Source organism: Ceratotherium simum, chromosome 26 (genome assembly GCF_057802395.1).
Source record: "Ceratotherium simum simum isolate JZ-2026a chromosome 26, ASM5780239v1, whole genome shotgun sequence".
NCBI lineage: Eukaryota > Metazoa > Chordata > Mammalia > Perissodactyla > Rhinocerotidae > Ceratotherium > Ceratotherium simum.
This window is the reverse complement of record NC_141925.1, coordinates 32463700-32486180: the sequence shown is the minus strand read 5'-3', so window position 1 is coordinate 32486180 and position 22481 is coordinate 32463700. Positions and strand designations below refer to the sequence as shown.

The 22481-nt window shown below is 45.2% G+C and overlaps 1 protein-coding gene and 1 long non-coding RNA gene across 4 annotated transcripts in view; one reads left to right on the top strand and one right to left on the bottom strand.

Moving 5' to 3' along the window:
• LOC147913651 (uncharacterized) overlaps positions 1–6760 on the bottom strand; it is a 28032-nt gene extending 21272 nt beyond the window's left edge. Inside the window, exon 1 of the long non-coding RNA XR_015548598.1 lies at positions 6313–6760. This is a non-coding gene — a long non-coding RNA (uncharacterized LOC147913651). The remainder of the gene's footprint in view (positions 1–6312) is intronic.
• A 73-nt stretch (positions 6761–6833) lies between these two features.
• On the top strand, positions 6834–17203 carry ZFAND2A (zinc finger AN1-type containing 2A). 3 transcript variants are annotated; one of them, XM_087417447.1, is made up of 8 exons: positions 6834–6999; positions 8449–8545; positions 9015–9109; positions 10818–10946; positions 14321–14472; positions 15363–15446; positions 15805–15844; positions 16776–17203. In XM_087417447.1, exons 2-7 carry the CDS (start codon positions 8491–8493, stop codon positions 15821–15823), a joined length of 534 nt encoding a protein of 177 aa, XP_087273573.1. In that variant the 5' UTR covers positions 6834–6999; positions 8449–8490; the 3' UTR covers positions 15824–15844; positions 16776–17203. The 3 variants fall into 3 exon arrangements, with proteins under 3 accessions (XP_087273573.1, XP_087273572.1, XP_004440957.2); XM_087417446.1 differs by having other exon boundaries at positions 15805–17203; XM_004440900.3 differs by having other exon boundaries at positions 15363–17203.
• The last annotated feature ends 5278 nt before the right edge of the window (positions 17204–22481 follow it).

Below are 22481 nucleotides of genomic sequence, written 5' to 3'. Positions count from 1 at the left end.
CAAAAAGCTGCACTTTAAAATTTTGACTTGATGGTCTTTTGTTTCCACAACAATTTAGTGTGGTCTTGGCCAGATGGGGACCAAGAAGAAGAGCAGAGGTGGACCATAGGCACTGGACCAAGTGTACTCCTGGTAAAACTCCTAGGTGTCCACTTTCACATCTTCTCCTGACATTCCCTACGTGCCAGCTGATGCTGTGTGTGAATTCTGGTTCTAAAAAGGCACGCAGGTGCCCATCTGTATGTGTCTGTGTCTGGGGAGGGGAAGAAGTAGTGTCCAACCAATTACATTTCTCTTCTTTGGTTAAAAACTCATTTATGAATCTTGTTTTTCCTAAAACATTTATTTGAAATTTGGATTTTTTTTATTAAATGTTTTTTACATTTGGAAAAGGAAATTAAAAATATTGTATAATAACAGACAGATTTTTTTTATTGATGTTTTAATAGTTTTTAACATTGTGAAATTTTGGGTTGCACATTTTTGTTTGTCCATCACCATATATATGAGTCCCTTCACCCCTTGTGCCCACCCCCCACCCCCATTGCCCCTGGTAACCACAATACAGTTTTCTCTGTCCATGTGTTGGTTTATGTTCCACATATGAGTGAGATCATACAGTGTTTGTCTTTCTCTTTCTGGCTTACTTCACTTAACATAATACCCTCCAGGCCCATCCATGTTGTTGCAAATGGGACGATTTTGTCTTTTTTTTATGGCTGAGTAGTATTCCATTGTATATATATATCACATTTTCTTAATCCAATCATCAGTCGAGGGACACTTAGGTTGCTTCCACTTCTTGGCTATGGTGAATAATGCTGCAATGAACATAGGGGTGCATAAGCCTCTTTGGATTGTTGATTTCAGGTTTGTTGGATAGATTCCTAGTAGTGGGGTAGCTGGGTCATAGGGCATTTCTATTTTTAATTCTTCGAGGAATCTCCTTACCGTTTTCCATAGAGGCTGCACCAGTTTGCATTCCCACCAGCTGTGTATGAGGGTTCCTGTTTCTCCACATCCTCTCCAACACTTGTTGTTTTTTGTCTTGGGGATTATAGCCATTCTAACGGGCGTGAGGTGATATCTTAGTGTTGTTTTGATTTGCATTTCCCTGATGATTAGTGATGTTGAACATCTTTTCATGTGCCTATTGGCCATCTGTATATCTTCTCTGGAGAAGTGTCTGTTCATTTCCTCTGCCCATTTTTTGATCGGGTTGTTTGTTTTTTTGTTGTTCAGTTGTGTGAGTTCTTTATATATTATGGAGATCAATCCCTTGTCAGATGTATGTTTTGCAAATATTCTCTTCCAGCTGGTGGGTTGTCTGTTCATCTTGATTCTGGTTTCGTTTGTCTTATAGAAGCTTTTTAATCTCATAAAGTCCCACTTGCTTATTTTTTCTTTAGTTTCCCTAGTCTGGGTAGGCATGTCATCCGAAAAGATTCCTTTATGACCAATAACACTGACAGATTTTAACATTTTACTTTTATTTTAAAGAATGTAATCTTTTTCCCCTATGGCAGTAAGCGTGGTTACAACCTGTGCTAGGCAGAATACGTCCCCCACCCCCTAAAGATGTCCACATCCTAATCCCCAGAACCATGAATCTGTTACTTTACATGACAAAAGGGACTTTGCAGATGTGATTATGTTAAGGACCCTGAGATGGGGAAATGATCCTGGATTATCAGGGTGGGCCCAATGCAATCATTAGAAGTTAAAGGAGGAGGAGGGGAGTGAGAGTCAGACAAGATGTGGCAAGGAAGCAGAGGTCCAAGTGATGTGATTGCTGCCTGAGGCCACAAGCCACGGAATGTGGGCAACCTGCAGAAGCTGAAAAAGGCAAGGAAAGTATTCTCGTAGAGCCTCCAGAAGGAACACTACCCTGTCAACACCTTGAATTCAGGCCTGTGAGACACATTTTGGACTCCTGACCTTCAGAATTGTAATATAATAAATTTGTGTTGTTTTAGGCCACTTAACTTGTAGTAATTTGTTATAGCAGCAACAAGAAATTAATATACTACAAAACGTAAAATTATGAATTTGGGGCACGGCATATTTCATTTTACACAAGAATATGGATTTTTGCTTTAAAACTCAGTAATTAAAGCTTAATGTAAACATAATATAAAACTTTACATTTTAAGTGTGTTACAATCGGTTCTAGTAAGGCCCAGATCATTTGGGAATACATGAATCTAAAGAAGACTTTTCACTTCAACATTTGGGATAAAGTTTACAGGAAAAGGTAATATCTAACCCATTTTTCTGATAGTAATTGATTAATTTAATTATATTTTAACACTCTGGTTATTTAACATTCTTAACTGACTTTTGGAAATTTTGAGTTCCTATAGCATTAAGGTAATGGATATTTGTATTTATCAAAAGGCCTGAGAGGGCCGGCCCCATGGCTTAGCGGTTAAGTGTGCGAGCTCTGCTGCTGGCGGCCCGGGTTCAGATCCTGGGCGCGCACCGATGCACCGCTTCTCCCGCCATGCTGAGGCCGCGTCCCACATACAGCAACTAGAAGGATGTGCAGCTATGACATACAACTATCTACTGGGGCCTTGGGGGAAAAATAAATAAATAAAAATTAAAAAAAATAATAAATAAAAGTTTAAAAAAAAAAAAAGGCCTGAGATATTAAAGTTCTATACTAGGGTATTTAATAATAATAATACATACGTGAGTTTTGACCCATGAATAATAATAAAAATCTTAAAGGCTTGTATTTGTATTTATACTTCCTTAGTAAACACTCTTCTTTAAAAAAAAAAAATCCTCCTGGAAGAAAATTAAAGGCTTTGACTGGCATTGGATTTTGACCAACTGGAGGAAGGGAGGAGGAGGAGGAGTCCTGTGGAGGCAGAGTGCCTACCCTTCCTCAAGGTGTTGGCTGCTGAGGGGGTGGGCACAAGGGTAGCAGATGGAGGTGATGGCCGGAGTGGTTGGTTACATTAAGCAAATAAATAAATTGACTGAGAAAGTAAGAAAATATATTGAGGATAATGAAAGCCAGGCTTCTTACTGCTGGAGAAGGTATTTACAAACACAGACAGGGAGAAGGTTACAAAGAACCCTGAGGTTTTGGATTGGAATTGAAGGTAAAAATATGGATTTGTTTTTTAAAAAATAGATACAGACATAATTATAGATTGTCTATGTCTATGTATATGTATACATAGACACATATACATGTATTTCCTGGCCTGTGCCCACTGAGAGGGCCTAGGCGCAATGATACCCTAGCAGCAATAAGCACACCAGACACTCAAATCTTGGTTTCTAAATACCATCATCCACTAAAAAGAAACAATGCTCCTTGGAGAAATGGCTGATTCCAGGGCTGGGGCAAGAGGAGTACAAAATGAGCTTGGAACATCCTGTGCCAGCAGTACAGATGGCTGTAAAGACAGACGGTGACAGGTCGAAAGGACTTAGGAGCCAGCTTGAAAGGGCTCTCACTGACCAAACTGGGATGATTTGAACAGCAAAATAAATAATGATAGCAACAGAATTCTACCCACTGAATAAAACAGAAATCCACCAGTCCATATTGATATAAATAACTGAACAAAAAATAAACAAAGAAGAGAAATCTCTCCCAGCTAATAACTGTGGAAGAAACGATGGAAATTTTAAAAAGCACTGTTTGGCAATGATCATAGTGATTCAGGCAGCAGTCATTGATAGAGGTTAAGGTTGACAGGTGGAGGTTGATGAAGAATAAGATAATGGTGGCATTGCAGTATACCTCCCTACAAAATACTAACCAATTTAAAAATGAAAAAATGGAAAAACCTAGCAGACATCAACATGACTAGGTGACCAAGATTAATATTACCCACGGTAGGATGGGTTGCAATTCTGTGCCCCCAGTGAGCACAGCACCATTTCTGTGGTATTCCTACCAAGAAAATATGACCTGAGTCTGGTCCTGAGGAAACATCAATGGACCTTGAGAGTCATCCTTATGTATGAAAAGTCTGTGATCTTTAATAAAAACTGTCAGGGACAGGAACCACCAGGGATCTGCCCCAACTTGAAGGAGACTGAACCTGTGATGGTGGATGGGATCCTGGAGCAGAACGGAAAAAAGACATTGTTGATGCCGTTTGTAAAATTCAAATGGGGTCTGCAGATTGGACCTTAATATTGTTTCAATACTGACTTCCTCATGTGGATGGCTGCAAAGTTGTTATGTAGGAGTGTCTGCTTTCGGGAAATACACATTGGAGTATCTAGGGGTGACAGGGTATCATGTCTACAGCATGCTTTCAAGTGGTTCAGAAAAAGACTAAGGAAAATCGGTATATACATGTATAAATACACACACAGTTGATCCTCATTATTTGTGGATTCCATATTTGTGAATTTGCCTACTTGCTAAAATTTATTTATAACTCCAAAATCAATACTTTTGGTGTTTCCACAGTTATTTGCAGACATGTGCAGAGTGGTGAAAAACTTGAGTTGCCGATGAACACATTTCCAGCTAAGGTTGAACAAGATGACACCTGCTTTCTTGTTTCGGCTCTGATACTGTAAACAAGCGTCCTTTTTGCAGTCTATTTAGCGCCATAGTTTCCACATTTTTGTGCTTTTTGTTGGTGATTTCCCTGTTTACTATGGCCCCCAAGCTGGTGCTCAAGTGCTGTCAAGTTTCCTAAGCACAAGAAGACTACAATGCAGCTTATGGAGAAAACACTTGTGTCAGAGAAGCTGAGTTCAGGCATGGCTTACAGTGCTGTTGGCCATGAGTTCAATGTTAATGAAGTAACAATATGTGAAACTTTATTAATAAACAGAAATCTCATTTAAAATGGACTTGGAGGCCAGAAGAAGGAGCTGTCACACCCTACCACTCCACCACAATTGCAGGCCCAACAGGAAGCAGCCTACTTCCCTATCTCAGCAGGAGGAAGCTTTTCTCCTTGCCCAGTAACAGGCCCAGCCAATGACAGACTGTCACAACTCAGCCAATGAAAAGCCACCATACTTGGCACTCCCAGTTTCCTCCAATGGACTCTTAGTTTATAACAGCCCCTCCCAACTCCTCTCCTCTCCTCTATAAAACAACAGTCCTCTCCTTTGTCCTCTGGACTTGACTGTGGTTTGCCATAGACTGTGTCCCAAATTACAATTCTTTGTTGTTCCTGAATAAACCCATTTTTTTTCTGGTAAAATAACTGTTTCATTTTTAGGGCCAACAAACATATTAAGTAAGGTATCTTTAAACAGAAACACATGTAAAATAAGGTTAACGACTGATCAATGAAAATGCTGTCAAGAGAGGCTCTGGGGAACCTAACCCTGCATTTCTCCCAAGAGCACTCTCCTTGGAGCCTTCACTAATTCAGTGTTCACTGGGGCTTTATAAAACAGAACAGGCTCCAAAACCAAGAATCAACTGTGTATCCATTTGCAGAGGGGTGCTGACACAAATAACCCATAATCAATGAATCAAAACTTCAGGTGAGTTTATTATGAGCCAGATCTGAGGACTACAGCCCTACCCCCACCCCGGGGCGGGGTGGGGGGGGTGGGGGGGGTGGGCGGGGTGGGGGGGGGGGACTCCTTCCCCAAGGAAAGCAGCACACCCAAGAAGCAGGCATACAGAGCGGTTATACACCATCCCCCAGACAAGACCACACATCACATACAACACCAACATCTCTTTTACTACTATCATGAGCTGCTTAGCTGGCATAGCAGGCTGGTGGTCAGCAGGTCAGTGGTCAAAAGGTCAGCACAGCAGGTCCCTAATTAATCCTTAGTTTACAGGAAGAGATGCTTATCCTGAGAGGAATGCCCATATGGGGGACGCTATATCCCTATTTTTAAAGACATCATTCTCATCTTTGGAACATTATAAATGTTTCAATCAGACGGACAAAGAGACTGGACAGGCCACATCAAGCCCTTCTGGAAAAATACGGTCAGGCCGAATTACTTATACACCAAGCCGCTTCCTCATATACTCCAATATCCTATCGCTTTTCATTTATTCATCCAGGGGAGGGTGTGATGGAGCAAAAAAGTGACATGTTAATCTCGGGCATCTAGGAAGTGGCAATATAGAAATCTTTTTGGTACTCTTCTTGCGATTTTTCTGTTAAGTTTGGAATCACTGTAAACGCGTTCTTTTTAAAACAGAAGATCTCTTTTACGGTCCAGGAAGTCGGCGCTCCCCTCCGTCACCGTCCAGCGTTCAGGAGTGGAGGCCCGCAAGCGCGCGCCCGTCCAGCCAACTCCTCCCGGCTCCTCGGACCCGCGGCCGGGCAGCCCCGCCAGCACGCTTACCCTCCCGGGAGCGGGAATGAAGGCACGCGGACCCAGGCCACGACGACTCCGTCCTCGCTGCCCCCTCAGCGGCGCCCGCTCGCCGCCCGAAGCCCGCGGGCACGGGCTAAACGCGGACCCACCATCTGCAGTGCGGCCCCTGAGGCCGTCCCTTCACACGGCGCCCAGCCGCGCAGCCTCCCCAACCCTGACTCAGCTTTCCCGCGCGTCCCGGCCAGGCCAGTGCGCCTGCGCAGAGCTGCCTCACTGTGACTCAGCGGCTCCGAGAAGCGGAAGGACTGTTCGAGAAGGGAGGCGGAGGGGCGAAGAGTGGGCGGGCCGACGGGGCCGCGGCGGGGCGGGATTGGTCGGCCGCGCGGTGACGTTTAGGGGCGCGCCCAGAAGGCTGGACCTCCATGGGGCGGGATTGGCCAGCCTGGCGGTGACGTCGTCGGGGTGCGCCGGGAACTCCCTGGCTGTCGTGGCGCGCTGACCTGGCGGCTGTGAATAAATGGCGGGGAGTTCAGGGCAGGGTGATGCTGCGCTCTCCCGCGGGCTGGGCTGGGCTTCGGCCGGAGCTCGGATCCCGTTTTCCTCGTCCTTTCGGCCGTGTGCCCTGGGGCTGACCACGGGAAGGGAGACCCAGCTCTCCGACTCCGCCACCTTCCGCGCGCCTCCGCGGCTGCTCGGGCTTCCTACGAGAGCCAGGTAGGGGCCGGGCCGGAGGAACCTGCCTGGGGTCCAGGGCCGAGGGAGCCTTCCCGGATGCCAGGGCCGGGGAAACCTGCCGGGGGTCCAGCTCCGGGGTCGGGGGAGCCTGCCCATGGTCTAGGTACGGGCTGGGCCGGAGTAGCCTGCCCTGGGTCCAGGACCGGGGCCGGCCGTGGGGCGCAGGGGCCACTGTTGTAAACCTCGCCGGGCACGCGTGCTCCGGCTTGGATGGACGGTTAGGGCCTTAATATGCTAGCAGAACGACCCCCGGTCAGGGGCTCTCACGCCGCTGCTGTGATGTCAGGGGTAAGACCACGTCTGGATTGACGTCCGATTCCCGTCGGTTCGTGAACTAGAGATCTCGGAACGCCCACTCTGTGTCGCGAGTTTGCTACGCCCTTCTGGTACAGCGATGGGCAAACTCTGCGCCCCTAGAGCTGAGAGTAAAGAACGAACCTGCAGCTGGAAACCCAGTGGGTGGGTGCCGGGAAAGGAATAACAGGATCCTATTGGAGCAGAGGATTTGTGACTTAGGCGGGGCGTGTGAGGTGTTAGGAAAGACCCTTTCGAGGAAGTGACACTTGAAACCGAGACGTGAGGGACTGAGTAGAGGTTAGCTGTGGCCAGAGTCTCCCGGGCTTAGGGGACAGCATAGGAGACGCTCCCAGGAGTGGAAACAGCTGATGTGAAGATCCAGAAAAGGCCCTTGGGGCTTAAATTTGGGGAGGGACAAGAGTTTCGAGAGGTTCGGTGGGTACACGGAGGGGACCTTGTGAGGCGTGCTATGGACTTCAGTTTTCTCAAGTGCACTTGCTTCCCCGGTTGTCGGCCTGTTTTCCAGGGTGAGTTAGCACCTTGCTCTTCTTCCTGATCAACTCCAGGTTGATTGTCATCGAGGAATAAGTTCTAAGTAAAACTCAATGCGTGAGGGAGTTAAAGGGAGCAGCCAGGGACAGAGTTGAGTCTCTTCGGGATTGTGTCATCAACTAATGTGATTTAGCACCTGGTAACAGAGTTTTGTTTATGTCAACAAGTGTGTTTAGTAGATGAACTTTTGACTTTAGCTTCACGAGGCTGTGACTTTCACTGGCAACTGTGTAAAATGAATCTGGGAAGCCCCTGTCACTATGAGTCAAATATGGTTTAACGAAAACCTAAATTTGCGGTGAGCTTCCTAAAGTAGGAAATAAAAGGACTGAAAAACAATTCGTTTTGTAATGGGGTCGATTTTGAATGAGCTGGTGCTTGTGCCAAAACTCCGGTTTTTCTCTATGCTGAAAGAGAAGAATTTGTGAAGCTTTAGTCCCCCACAGGGGCCCAGGGTGACTGGGATGTTTAGTGCTCCCTGCAGAGCACGTTTGTTTACTTTGTTAGCTGTAAGTTACAAATCCTGGTGATTGGGATGGGGTGGCATTGCTTTCCTCTTAATTGTTCTCTTTTTTGTAGGTGATACTTCGCTCTGCCCTCTGCTTTGGACACTTGCTCACAATGGAGTTCCCTGATTTGGGGAGACATTGTTCAGAAAAAACTTGCAAGCAGCTAGGTAAGCACTTTTAAGAGAATATTTATAGGAAATGGATGTTTTGTTCGCCCTTTTGTGGGGGGAGAACTGGCGGTTACCTGAATTAGCTGCTGTTCTTTGGGTTTTGGCCTTTCTGGCTTTTCAGTGTTGGGAAACTGGCCTGAGGTGCTTGTACTCTTCAGTGTTGTTATTTAGTGTCTATGTGGCCAGATAGGAGGCTAGCTGCTAGGGCCAAGTGGATACACGTGTGCTACATAAGTACTTGTGATGCCACCAGATAGGATCTCTTTTGAAAAGATAGCTTTATAGATTCTTCAGTGTTGCGGTGAAATTCATGTGAATTTTATGACCCCCAGTTTTTTTCTCAAGTGTGATAATTCAAGGATGTATTTGATAGGCATAAAGAACCTAGTGTAGATAAATGCCTGTTTAATATGATCAATAATTCTTTTGTTCTAGTCTTTAAAACATGTTACTTTTTTTTTTTTAGATTTTCTTCCATTAAAATGTGATGCATGTAAACAAGATTTCTGTAAAGATCATTTTACCTGTACTGCGCATAAATGTCCCTTTGCATTCAAGAAGGTAATTTATCATACTTTATTCAAAGGGTTCTAATCTTTACTCTCTAAAGCTGTGTTGCCCATAATAGTAGACACTAGCCACGTGTAGCTAATAACTTAATTAAAATTAATTATAATTTAAAATCCATTTTCTTAGTCACATAGCCGCATCTTGGGTGTTCATTAACAACTCGTGGCCGGTAATTGCTGTATTGGACAGTGCAGATATGGAGCATTTCCACCATTGCAGGAAGTTCTAGATAGTACAGGTCTTAAAGCAGCAGATTTTACTTGGAAGGACTGGGTAGAGTCAAATTGTTGTTGTATCCAAACCTTCAAAGCTTACTTTACGTGTTAGATACTTAGTTCCTTTGATTCATTGCACCAAGGAAACATACAGCTGTATCTTTATGGGGTATAAGAAATGGTTTAATGCTTGGTGTGGAATCTAATCTGGAAGGTGTTAAAAATGCTTACTTACCTGGGTAACTTTGCAGCCTTGACGTGATATTTAAGTGATTCAAATAGTACCTGAAAGAAACTGGAAGATGACTTGAAGAAAACTGACTTGCATAAGTTCAAAGGTTTAAGATTTTGTTATTGACTTTTTAGATGGCTCCCAGCCTGTGTTCACTTTGTTTTGAGGTGGCTCAGAGATTATTTTAGTGAACTCTTCGTATCAGCGTTCTGCTGCTTCACCGTGAGGGCAGTTAGAAGCGTGAAAGACTTAGCATTACAGACGGCGGGTCAGTGGCAGCCAGGGCCTGACCTTCCAGTGTTTCCTAGGTCATTGTGGGGTGGGGGAGGGTGACTCGAATTATTCATACTCACCAGGCACTGATGACTAGGCCAGACTACCCCGTTCATTTGTTGACTTGACCTTCTCATGTCCCTTTTTAGGGAGAGTCTGGCTAGAGATTGTTGATAATGCTTTATTTCCTCATTTGGCAAACTTGCCAAGTGAGGGAGTGCCCCTGGATGACTGTTGCAGCTCAGCCCACAGACAGTAGGCCTTCATAATTCTGTGATTACCTGTCACCTGTCTGGATGTCAGTTGTCACCTCATTTTTCTCATTGAGCTAAGTTTCCTCAGCTCCTTGGTAGCCCAGAGGTTTTTTAACTGCGTTGGGCAGTCAGTTCTTGGTTCCCTCCAGAGCCCCCACAGTGAGCTTGCATGATCATTATGTACCTTAGAGCTCAGCCTAGCTGTGGTCCCTTGTCAGCTGATGAGTGAGTCTCCCTGCATGTAAAAGCCGTGTAAGAAGCCCCAAAAGGATCAGAAAGGCTGTTGGCAGTTGGTGGGAGCTGGAGGACCTTTATGGCTTTTTCTTCTGTCATGTCCAATCTGGAGGTGTTTGGGCAGGTTTCTCTCTCACCTGGACAGTGCTGGACAAACAGCCCTGCTGTCCTGAGACCATCAGATTGATGTCACCAGCTTCCTTCCTTGGCTGTCTGTTATTGACTGTCTTAGGGTCATATCTATGGTTGATTAATAGTCCGTTACATTTAAATTCCACTAGATTCCACTTAAGGCAACTTTATCCTCAAGTTCTGGGGATGCCTTACTGTTAATACAGTACTGACAGGTGTACTGACAACACCTCCTTCTCCTGGGTGGTTGATAGCAGTGTTTGTACTCTGCTTGCTTTTGAATGTGCTGTACCACTGGACCTTTTCTTTTGTGAGTTTTGTCTGAATCTGGAATATCATTTTATATCCATTATTTTTAGGATGTTCAGGTCCCAGTGTGCCCACTTTGTAACAACCCAATCCCAGTAAAAAAGGGAGAGATACCAGATGTGGTGGTTGGTGAGCACATTGATCGAGATTGTAAATATCACCCTGGGAAGAAAGAGAAGGTAAGGACACTTCTGTGTCAGCTCTGGGAATGTTGGGTTTTCCTTAGGGGGGGAAGGTCAATGATCTAACTATGCAAATTAGTCCTAATAGTTTGTGTGCAAAACATAACCCTACTGATATATCAGTGCTTTCCCGTCTTGTGAATGGCATGGGTTTTTATAATTATGTAAACATGTTTTTTAAATATTAGGGTCTGTATTAGGATTTGCTTCCTTTGCAGGAATTTCACAGTTTTTCTCTCAAGATGGAGAGTTAATGTGATTTCCTAGACCCAGTCTGTTAATGGGCACTTTTTTCCTCGGCTCCTCCTAGGGAAATGTAAAGGGTATAAAATTCAAGCATTCAGTGCTCTTGCTTTGGTGGCGTTAGTGTTTTTATTAAAGTTATACATCTATTCACTTGGAGTAAAGCAAGTTAGGAAAAACAACAGGCCCCTGCTCCCCACGGCAACCACTTGCAACCTTTAGCCAGTTGTGTTTGTGTGAGCATCTGTGCTGTTACAGCTGGAGTGTGTTTTGCTCACCTTTCAGTTTGGGGTGTTACTTGTTTACCACAGTGTGAGCTGAGCCCTGAGCTCCTGTCTCCCCTCTGACACTCCACATTCTCTCCCCATCCTCCACCCTCCCAGCAGACTCTGAGTATGCTTTTAGGTGGGGGTTCCAGGCCTCTGTCACCTGAGGACCCAGCTGAGAGATTCCCTTTGCCTTTCTCTTACAGTGGGTTCTCGTTTCCTGCATCTCCTGACAATGGGTCCTGACTTTTCTGTGCCCTGTGTTTTTCTTTCTTGGTTTATTCCTTGACTTTGGTGGCGGCACGTCCTCCACGTGCTTCCTGGGAGGAGAATGGAAGGTAAATTGAGGTCATGCATTTCGCAGGGTCTTTATTCTCCACTTCTGCTTAGTCAGCTGCCTGGGGATTGCGTTCTCACTTGAGTTCCCCCTCGGATATTTGCAGGCATTGGCTTGTTTTCTTGCTTTGGCTGTTGCTTTAGAGAATTCCCAGCCCATTCTACCTTGATCCTCTGTGGGACCAGTCTTCCTCCTGGCAGCTTGGAGGATCTGCTCCTTGGCCCGGGGTTTGGAAGCTTCACATTGAACGTTCTCGTGTAGATCTGTCTTCATTTGTCATGCTGGGCACAGAGTGGACTCTTCCACACTGGAGACTCCAGTGCTTCCGTCTGGACCCTCATCTTGGATTCTTCAATTTTCTCTGGACTCTTATACTTGGGTGCTAGACCTCCTGGACAGGTCTCCTTTTTTTCCTCTTAAGTTTTCTTTTCCTATATAATCTGCATCCAGGTTGTTTTTCCTGTGTCACAGTATGTGTCCTCCTCACGTGCCTGGTCTGTAGCTGACTGCTCATTTGCACAGTGTGGGCAGTGTGGGCTGTGGCTTTCACTGTGGCTCATCTGTCCTGTCTACTTCCTCAGGAAACCCCAGGGGTCTGTGACTACGGGTCTTTCTCTTGGGCTAATCAGATTCCCCAGAGAAGGTGTTCCCTTCCCCTGCGTGGAGGGCACACTCCTGGCTTCCAGAATCTTGGGAGCCAAGTGGAGAAAGCAGTCAGATCTCCACGTGGAGCGTGAACTCCTCACTGTCCTCCGAGGCCCCTCCCGTCTTTCTCGTGGTCCTCCTGCCCACTGCTGTGCTTCCCAGGCCAGCAGCCTCTCTCTGATCCTCTGCAGAGTGTGAGTCTTCTGCTGGCATTGGGGAGACGTCTTGGGTCTGTTTCTTAAACAAACTTGCAGTCATTTCTACTGTTGTGGTCCCATGTCACCCTGAGCCTCTAGTACTACCAACTTCCGAGCCTTTGGGGGTTTTGTTTCGTAAACGGGGTTGCTTCTTGACCTCCCTACCAGCTTATAATTTGCTTTCTCGTCTGCAAGTCCGTTACTCACCATGTGCTTTTTTTCCTAAACTCTTGTGGCTATTTTCTTTTTATTCTTTGCCCTTGTAGGTTTATCCCTTTTCAGAAAATCTCTTTTTTGTCATTTTTATAGTATTTCAGGAGGAGTCAGAGCCAGTATGTGTATCCAGTTCTCCATCCTTAACCAGGAGTCCTAGCAGACTCAAGGAGAACTTTGCCTTCAGTAGATGGCAGGCAGCAAGTTGTTCTCTCCTCGGGCTGCAGATTTCAGAGCCTCTCAGGCCTTCCCCAGAGTCACCGGCCAGGTCTGGTCTGGGCCAGCCCTGCAGGTTTATACAGGTGGTTTTTCTAAGGCCGGCTGCTATTGGAGATGCACTGCTCCTTCTTTCCTGTCCTGTTGCGCTCTGGAGTAAGCAGACGGGCTTTGAAGGAGCTTGTCTTCAGGCCCTTGGCTTTTGTCAAGCCTCAATCACAGTTTCTAGTCGTGGATCCTGGTTTGTAGTTATCAACTATCTTAATATGGTACATTAAATACATAACAATTATATTTCCAATAAATAAATGTAAGGCCCGTTAACTCTTGCTTTCTGTTTTTAACCTCAGACAGGAAAGCATGAAATCTGTCTTCCTTAGCCCAGTGTGCACGGCACTTTGTCAGTCACTTACTCCAGCCCTTCCTCCCCTGTTCTTCCTCCTCCTCTTGCACGCCAGATGCTTTGCCCTCCAAGCCCTCTAGAGCTTCTTTTAAAACCTCCCTGCCTTTTTCAAGACCACAGCTCCTCCTGGCATGACTTCCTCCCATATGGACAAGGTCCTCCTTATTCTTGGCTCTACAGATTTACCGCCTAAGTCCTTCCCCCACCCTCCCCCCACCAGCCTGGGTGTGCCCTCCTTTGGTCTCCCGAGCACTTTGCAGCTGCTGCCTGCAGGTCACTAGAAGCAGCCCCCACAGCCTGTCCTTGCCAGAGGGCTGCCCGGACCCTCCCTTGTCACTGCCATTCTTACCTTCACAGAGTCCCAAGTGCCTGGGAATTTATATCACCCCCCCCCCAAAACCCTCAGTAACTAATGGGTATAGGGCCTATAGACAGGTATTTCAGCTCCCTTGCGCTTGATGGGGACAGCCTTGTTCCCAGAGCTCCTGGAGCCAGCTGCCTGCTGTGGGACTGTGCATAAGGCCACAGGCTTGGCCTCCTTCCCTGCCATGTCCCAGGTCCCCGCTCCCCTGGGTTTTGTCTTTTTCCTTGAGAACACCTCCAGTCATCTCACATGAATCCTCAACTTAGTAGCTGCTTTTGTATTTATCACTTGTCAAAACTTTTCTGTCTCCTTAATTAGTATTCATCTCTTTACCTGACAGTAAGATGTTTGAGTGAAACCTTGACATCTTCATTCTGTGCAGCTAAGAGCTGTTTCTAGTTTAAATGTTAATCATCTTCTTGGGGGGCTTGTTAAATAATTGCTTATTGATGCAATTGAAATATTGAAGTAACTGTTGCTTTCTCAGATTTTTACATACCGGTGCTCAAAAGAGGGATGCAGAAAGAAAGAGATGCTGCAGGTGGCTTGTGACCAGTGTCACGGCAATTTCTGTATTCAGCATAGACATCCTCTGGATCACAGCTGCACACGTGGGAGCTGCCCCATCACCGTGGCCGGGTGAGAGGAGAGTCTTAGCTCCGACATGCTGGCTTCAAACATGCAGTAACATGAGAACCAGCTTCAGCCCCAAGGGGGGTGTAGAACAACTTTGAACATTGTTCCATACCAGGTTGTTGATGTTAAATATTTGCTGTAGGAGTTTGGATGAATATAGTCTAAATTAAAATTGGATTCTAAATTAAAGTTGGATTTTAGTTGTGTTGTTTCCTGTGACTGTCGTAACAAAGTACTGCAGACTGGGTGGCTTAAATGACAGAAATTCATTCTCTCACCGTTGTGGAGGCCTGAAGTCCCAGATCCACGGTGTCACAGGGCTGGTTCCTTCTGAGGCTGTGAGGGAGAATCTGCCCCAGACTCTCCCCTCATTGCTGGTGGTTTGCTGTCAATCCTTGGTGTTCCTGGTCTTGTAGACACATCACCCTGATCTCTGCCTTCATCTTCATGTGGCCTTCTCCCTGCGTGTCTGTGTCCACATGTCCCCCTCTTATTAGGACACCAGTCCTGTTGAATTAGGGTCTCACCCTGCTCCACTATGAGCTCATCCTAACTACTGTAATCATATCTGCAACGACCCTACTTTCAAATAAGGTCACATTCTGAGGTCCTGGGTGTTAAGGACTTCAGCCTCTTTTTGTGGGGACACAATTTAACCCATGCACTAGTGTTGCTAACCAGGGGAGTGCCTTCTTCAAGTCGGTAGAAACATCTGCTTCAACCTGCTGTTGAATAAAAATGGAAGCAGAAGTTCCTTTTTAGTTCCATCTGATTGTGTCTCATGTTATCTGCACCTGAACCAGGCTGCGGGTTCCCTGTGTCACCACTTATGTGGCTTTCTCGGTAAGCAAATGAAGGGGTTGGATGAATAGTGATCTCACCTTTCTGTGTAGATGTTCAGCTGCGAGAGCCTCTGAGTCCAAGCCATCGGGAGCTCTACACACCCTGTCTTCCAGTTGGCTAGCTCAGCGATTCAGGTATCAGTCCAAATGGCATGCATGGTTGTTGTTGCTTTTGTATCGGGTGTGGCAGCTGTGTGTCCCAGTGGTGAATATTGAAGAGTGCAGTTGGTACTGCAGTTAGTACCTGGCTGTTTGAGGTTACATGCTCTGCCAGTGTACAGCTGAATCCTAAGGAAGGGCAATGCAGGGCTTGAACTGCAGCTTTCTCGAACCCCAAATTACAAGTGCAGTTCATTCCTACACAATGTATTCCAGCAGTAACCCTGTATAGCTGGCTTCTGAAATACCTTATTTGGCCTAGATCTTTTATATGATCAACCACTTCTAGTTAAAACAACTCTAAAAAGTAAGCTATTCTTTTGTTCTCTTTCAGGTGGAAAGTAAAGAGATGACGTGACTATCTGTTCAAACAGGCACGTTAGCTTATTTTTGTATATAGTTTTAACTTTGTGGATAGCTCTTTTGCTCTACTACTTTCATACTTATTACGGCAAACAGTATGAAATTGTATTTAACTTTTCCAATACAATGTACAAATTCTTTTGGCAGAAGAAACAATCAGAAGGGTATTACTGTTCTAAGGTGGGCAAAGCTACTATAACAACTTCCCTCCCCCCAAATAAAATAAAGAGACTTAAAGGACAAAGGATCTGAGTGTGCCAGATCAGAGGGCAGCTCTCTGTCTTGGGCTCAGGCAAGGACACAGTCTTCCAGAAGCTTCTGTCACTTAAACAGCTGATCACACTCGGTCTTCATTGGCTTCTGTAGCAATTGGCCATCTGAACCCAGGAAAGGGGATAGGACTTACACTTACCTTGTTAAGGGTCCTTGTCCAGAGGCAGCCCCCAGCCCACCACTTCCATTCCCCTGAGATAGCAGTCCTGTGACCATACTGACTCCAAGCATGAACCGTACACTCACGGCCTCGGTACCTGTTGACAGAGCTCTCGTTTCTGAGGACCGTGGGTGTTAGGATTCAAGGTGAAACCAAATGGCATCGAGTTGGGTCCTGATCTTAACCCACTGGCAATCCTGCTATACATTCCGGACATCCCATTGTGCCTGGATTGACAAAAATCCAAGCAATTACTCTGTTTTTCTGGCTTCACAGCCTCCAGATATAATGAGGGGAGGGGCTCGTATTCAGTTTCCATTCAACGAATAGGTGGTTAGAACTGTTTCTACCCTCTGTCTCATTTAGTGGTCTTTGTTCTGGACAGTGGTTCTCAAGCTTGAGTATGTGTCAGATGGCCCAGAGGGCTTGTTAGAACAGTGCTGGGCCCACCCCAGAGTTTCTGAGTCTGTGGGTCTGGGCTGGACTCTGAGAATCTGCACTTCCTACAGGTTCCCAGGTGATGCTGATGCTGTTGGCCTGGGGACCACACCTGGACAAACCACTTTTCTGCATCTTTGCAGTCCAGTATGGCAGTCATTAGCCATATATGTTATGGAGCACGTGAAACATAGCCAGTGCAACCGTGGAGCTGAATTTTTAGTTTTAATTAAGTTTAACAACGATTAACTTGATTCCGTTATTACAAAACTTTTAAGTATGTTAGGAACTTGGGTGTGTGAATCTGTTTTTTCACCTGTAAATTTTATCAGATCGAGTCTTCTTATGAAAATTTAATGTCCAGATTGAGAATCTGAAACACACTGGGCCTTGAAGACCATGCCAAAAAAAGTAAAATCTCTCTTTGTTAAAAATATTGTTTATGTGTTGAAATGATAATATTTTGGATATGATGGGTTAAATAAAACATTAAACTTAATTTTACCTGTTTTTGTTTTGTTTTTTAACTGGCTGTTAGAAGTGTTAAAAACAGGTAGATGGCTTACATTATATCTTTATTAGATAGCTCTGTTCTTGATCATCCAAACTAAAGGACAAAAACATCCACATTTTGTCGGGAAGGATTATCAACTTAGGAGTCTACTCATGTTTCTGTCTTCAGATGTGATTGAAATATGTAACTACAGTACTCAAGAGCTTTCTGAGAAGCTTGAAGCACTTAGCATTTTCCCTTAGACACTGTGTTAATAGACATTCAAACAGCCTGAAAGGGTGTGAAAGGTTAGGAAAGCAAAAGTCCCCTTGCTCCTTGTCACACTCCGCAGAACTAAGTCACTGCTCAGTGTCGTGTGCATCCAGAAGTTTCTGTCGTTCACAGATGTTGAGGTCCTGGTTTACCTACCTCACTCCCTGCTCTTTCCTCAGACTCCACTACGAGCATCTCCGCATCAGTGTAGCAGGGCTCACAGTCTTCCAGGAGGTTGGCTGTGTTGTCGTCTTTCTGCCAGTCGGCTGGTGAGGCACTTAGAGTGGTTTCCTAGTATTAGTGTTGTGTGCTGAAGGGGATGTGTGTTTTAAAATTTGATAGAAGCTGTCAAGTTACCAACCAAAGAGTCATACCAACTTCCTCTCCATCAGTTTCACCACACCCTCATCAACTCTTTTAATGATTTAGTTTTTTCCTAATCTGGTGAAAACATGGTGTCACCTTACTTTAAATTGGCACATCTTCAATCAACAAAGTTGAGCATCTTTTCCTGTAAATTGTCTAAAGAATTTAAGCTGAGAGAGTCAGTTGGTGTAGATGCCCCTGAGTGGTTCACAATGGGCCAAGAGTTCTCTATGTGGCAATGTCCCAAAGGATGCGGAAGCCACAAGTGTATTTTAAATTGTCATAGAAAAGTGCTAATATTCGTATGAGTAGAAAGTTTGGAGCGTTCTTTTTTTAGTGTCAAAAGTTTGCATGCATTTTTGAGGAAGGATTTAGCGGTAACCTGTGCTCTGTCTTCATCTGTCCGGGGTGGGAAGCGGTTCACTTTGCTTGGCTGCTAGGGCGCTTCACTGGAGATGCTTGAGAAACACCAGGTGGTAGAAGGAGCTTTGGAGTATGAAATTTGGGATTAAGTCGTGTCTCGGCCATTTGATGAGTGATCCTGAGCAAGTTGTGTAGCTGTTGGCTACAGTTCTTTACCTGCAAAGAGCAGCCACAGGTATGCCTGAGTGAAGGGCACTCTACGTCCCAGATGCCGTAGGAGGTGCTGGGTGTGTCTTGCCTGCTGTGTTCCCTGGTTCTTGGGCATCTCCTCCAGGATGGAGAATGCTCGAAGCCCAGGTTGAAAGTCTCAGGTTGAAACCTGAAGCCTCACTGAGAGGGGAATGGGCATCACTGCCCAGCCTGTATACCCCTACTCCCCTGCTGGACCAGTGCGTGGACAGTCCACCTTGTGAGGTTATCAGCCTTATCTTGGGAGAGGGCTTTTGGGTCTGGCTGATGTGGGCAGTGAGTGAGAGCTGATTTATAAGCTAAATGTTTTTCTTATGGGCTGGGACAGGCTTGGCAGCAGGGGCCTGAGGCCTTCAGTCTTGAGCCCCTCCTCACAGTGAGCAAGTAAAGCTGTGCCTCTCCATGCTTGTCCTGGGTTGGGTATGGGCTAGTGTGGCCAGCTGCTTCAGGGCAGGCCTAGAGACAGGCTGTTGTTCCCGGTGTCCGGTGTCTAGTCTACAGCCTGGAAGGGCTGGTCACTGCCTGCTGTGCTGTTGTGCAGGCTGCAGTATCAGACGTGCTCACAAGGTGTCACCCAAAGGCCTTCCTCTGAATGGGGACGAGGGTTGACTAGAAGGTTAGTTCCTGGTGAGGAACTGGATACAGTATCACAGGCAGAATAGATAGAGCCAGCCCTTCAATCCCAAATCAGTGTTTGCAGGTTATTCTTGTTAAACGGCATTGGGGTATTTTTAATTAACCTTCCAGATTCATTCTTTGCAATAAGCCAAGACCAAACTTGAAACATAGGTTCTGAAATGAGTTCTTGAAATAGGTCAGCAGCTGAAATATTTGTAGTTTTCAAGTTTTAAGCTTGAGAATCAGGATCTTTGATGTTCATTCATGTCACGTGTCTTAAGAGAGTTGGTGTGTCTGGGGATGGTGGTGAGAGGGCAGCTAGTCTGACTCTTCTCTTTGGTCTGCTGTGAACTTTCCCAGATGAATGTTGATTTGCTTTATTTTGCTGAAAGGATGTAAGAGCCTACAATCCCAGTTTGCTGTATAAGGTGAGTAGATATTGTATGTGGGACACCACCACAGCATGGCTTGATGAGCAGCGTGTAGGTCTGCACTTGGGATCCAAACCTGTGAACCCCGGGCCGCTGAAGCAGAGTGTGTGAACTCAACCACTAGGCCACAAGGCTGGCCCCTGGCTTAATCTTAAGAAGAAGAAAAAGCACAACAAGAAGTGTTGGAGTTCCAGTGTTTCCCTTTCTGGTTTTACGTAAACATTCCCTGGAGAACAAGAGCAATTAGAAAGGTCACTGTTGGGATCCTGGGGAAAAGATCAAATTAGCTCGGTCGAGCTTCTAGGTGTTAGCGCATCCATGGTCCCGGGCTGTGAGACCATTTATTTGGTGGTTATTGGCAGTCATTTGGCTGAGAGTTTGCTTCCTTACGCTCTCGACTTAGGCCAGTCTTCCTGTGCTGCCCCCGTGCTGCCAAGCAGAGGACACTGGCGGGAAGTGGAGAGTGGATTAGAAGGACAGAAGTGGGTGTGAGGTCATTGAGAGGCTGTTGCAGTGACCCAATGAGATCCTGGAGGCTGAGACTAGGTGGTGGCAGGAGAGACAGAAAGTCATGAGCTCACTGGCATCGGTTGCTGTTAAACAAGATGTACAGGATGAGGGGCAGAGAGGAATAAGGATGACACCTAGCTTTTCTCAGTGCCACTTATTAGGGTAGGCAGGAGAGGACGGAGCATGATGAAGAAAGGGACAGGTTTGGAAGGAGAAATCAGGAGTCTGAACATGCTGTGTGTGAGATATTAGAGTGCTCTGTAGAGAATCTAAGCAGGCAGGTGCATGTGCAAGTTTAGAGTCCAGTGGGAGAGGTCTAGACTAGGGGTAGAATTTGGAGTGGTTAGCATATAGTTGCATTGAAAATCATGGCAACAGATGAAATCACAGACAGGGAGAGACAGACAGACAGACAGAGACAGAGAGAAGGAAGAAATGGTACTGAGCCCAAGACTAAGTTCTAAGGAATATTAACAGTGAGGAAAAAGGAAAATGAGACTAGAGCATTTCAGATCTCAATAACACGGTGTTCAATAAAGTCAGAAGTGAGATATTTCCTTACGATCATAAAATGTACACACCTCCTCAAACAACAAAAGAATTTCTTAAGGTAATGATATAAACCTAACACACGGGAATCAATAGCCTTCCTTCTGTAAACGAAAATCAGAGGATACAATGGAAGAGAAAATCCCATTTACAATGGCAATAAAGATAAAATACTTAGGAATAAACTTAACAAGATATATGTAAGACCTATATTGGATAAAACTTTAAAATACTCATGAAAGACACCCAAGTAGACAAATCAATGGAAAGACAGTCCTTGTTCTTGGAAAGGAAGATTCAATGTCATAAAGGTATCCATTTTGCCTAAATTAGTTTTAAGTTTAAGAGGATCTCAGTAAAAATACCAACAAAGTTTTTTCTGGAAGTAGACAAGTTGCTACTCAAGTTCATACAGAAAACTAAACATGAAAGAATAGCAAAGGAAACATGGAGAAAAGAGCTGTGAGGGGCCTAGCCGTACGTGATGTTACAGCCTGCGATAAAGCCTCTAACTGAAGCAATTGTGCTGGTGCGTGGATGGATGGATTGGGAGAATAGAATAGAAAATTCAGAAACAGATCCAAGTGCATATGGAAACTTAGTGTGTGAAAAAAGGCATATCAAATCACATTGGTGTTGGCTCAACTAGATAGCCATTTAGAAAAAGAGAAAATTGGATCTCTGCCTTAATATCACACACAAAAAAGACTCATCAGAAATCTGAATGTAAAAAATGACACCAAACAAGTACTAGAAGAAAACATGGGTGAGTTTCTCTGTAACTGGGTGTGGGGAAAGGCTTACCTCACTGTGATTCAAAAGTCAGATGTGACGAAGGAGAGGGTTCATAGTGATGAAGAACAGTTGCATTAGGAGCAAGTGTTTGCAGCATATATCACAGATAAAGGTTCACGTCTCTAATATATAAAGAACTTCAACATGTAGGGAAAGAAGATCAGAAGCCAGTTGGAAAGATGGGTGGAGGACATGAGCTGACAGGAAAGAGTATATAAGGATGACCCTTGGATGTATGAAGGGATGTGCACCCTCTCTCATGTTAGGAAATGCAAATTAAAACCACAGTGAGATACTGTTTCTCAGATGAGATTAGCAAAAATTCAAACGGGCAGCTTACCCTGTGGGCAAGGCTGTGAGACAGCAGATGCTTCCACACATTGCTAGTGGGAATGCCACGTGACACAACCATGACAGGAAAACTTGGCACTATTTAGCAAATCTAATAAATATTTAGCAGTCCCACGTCTCGGAGTCTACTCTGAAGGTATACCACCACCAATATTAAAATACATGTGCACAAGATTGTTTGTTGCAGCATGACTTACAACTGCAGAACTGGAGATGATCTAAATGTCCATACACAGGCAGTGGGTAAATGACATGGCAAACCCAGCCCAGGGAGTACTGTGGAGCTGTGAGAAAGAACGCTGAGGATGTCTGTAAATGGAGGGAAGACTTCCGGGATATGTTGTTGGCTTAAAGGAGCACGGTGCAGAACGTGTAGAATGCTACCTTCCATGTAAGGAAGAGAGGAAATAAATATCCATCTATCTGCTTATTTTTGCTAGAGGAAACACAGAAAGGATAAACCAGAAATGAATGAAATTGGGTACCTAGGTGGGGCAGGGTGGGTGGGAATGAGGAGGAGGGCTGGGGAGGGAATGACACTTCTCTCAGTATACCTTCATATGCAGTTTTAACTTTTGGATGCATGTTAGTGTTTTACATATTCATCAAAATTCAACAAAAATGTCTGGGGCAGGGGGAGCCCAGAGCTGAAGACAGAGAACAAACGAACACAGTTATCTTTTACATGAATAACATAACCACATTAAAGGAGGAACACACGCACTTTTTTTATCATGGTAAAAAACATAAAATTCACCATTTTAACCATCTTAACGTGA

What these genes read in the sequence shown, in the direction of transcription:
- ZFAND2A (XM_004440900.3), top strand. Translation starts at nt 8,491, where the DNA reads ATGGAGTTCCCTGATTTGGGGAGACATTGTTCAGAAAAAACTTGCAAG. An exon ending in AAAAACTTGCAAGCAGCTAG is followed by an intron (nt 8,546 to 9,014) that starts GTAAGCACTTTT and finishes TTTTTTTTTTAG; the next exon opens with ATTTTCTTCCATTAAAATGT. An exon ending in ACCCTGGGAAGAAAGAGAAG is followed by an intron (nt 10,947 to 14,320) that starts GTAAGGACACTT and finishes TTGCTTTCTCAG; the next exon opens with ATTTTTACATACCGGTGCTC.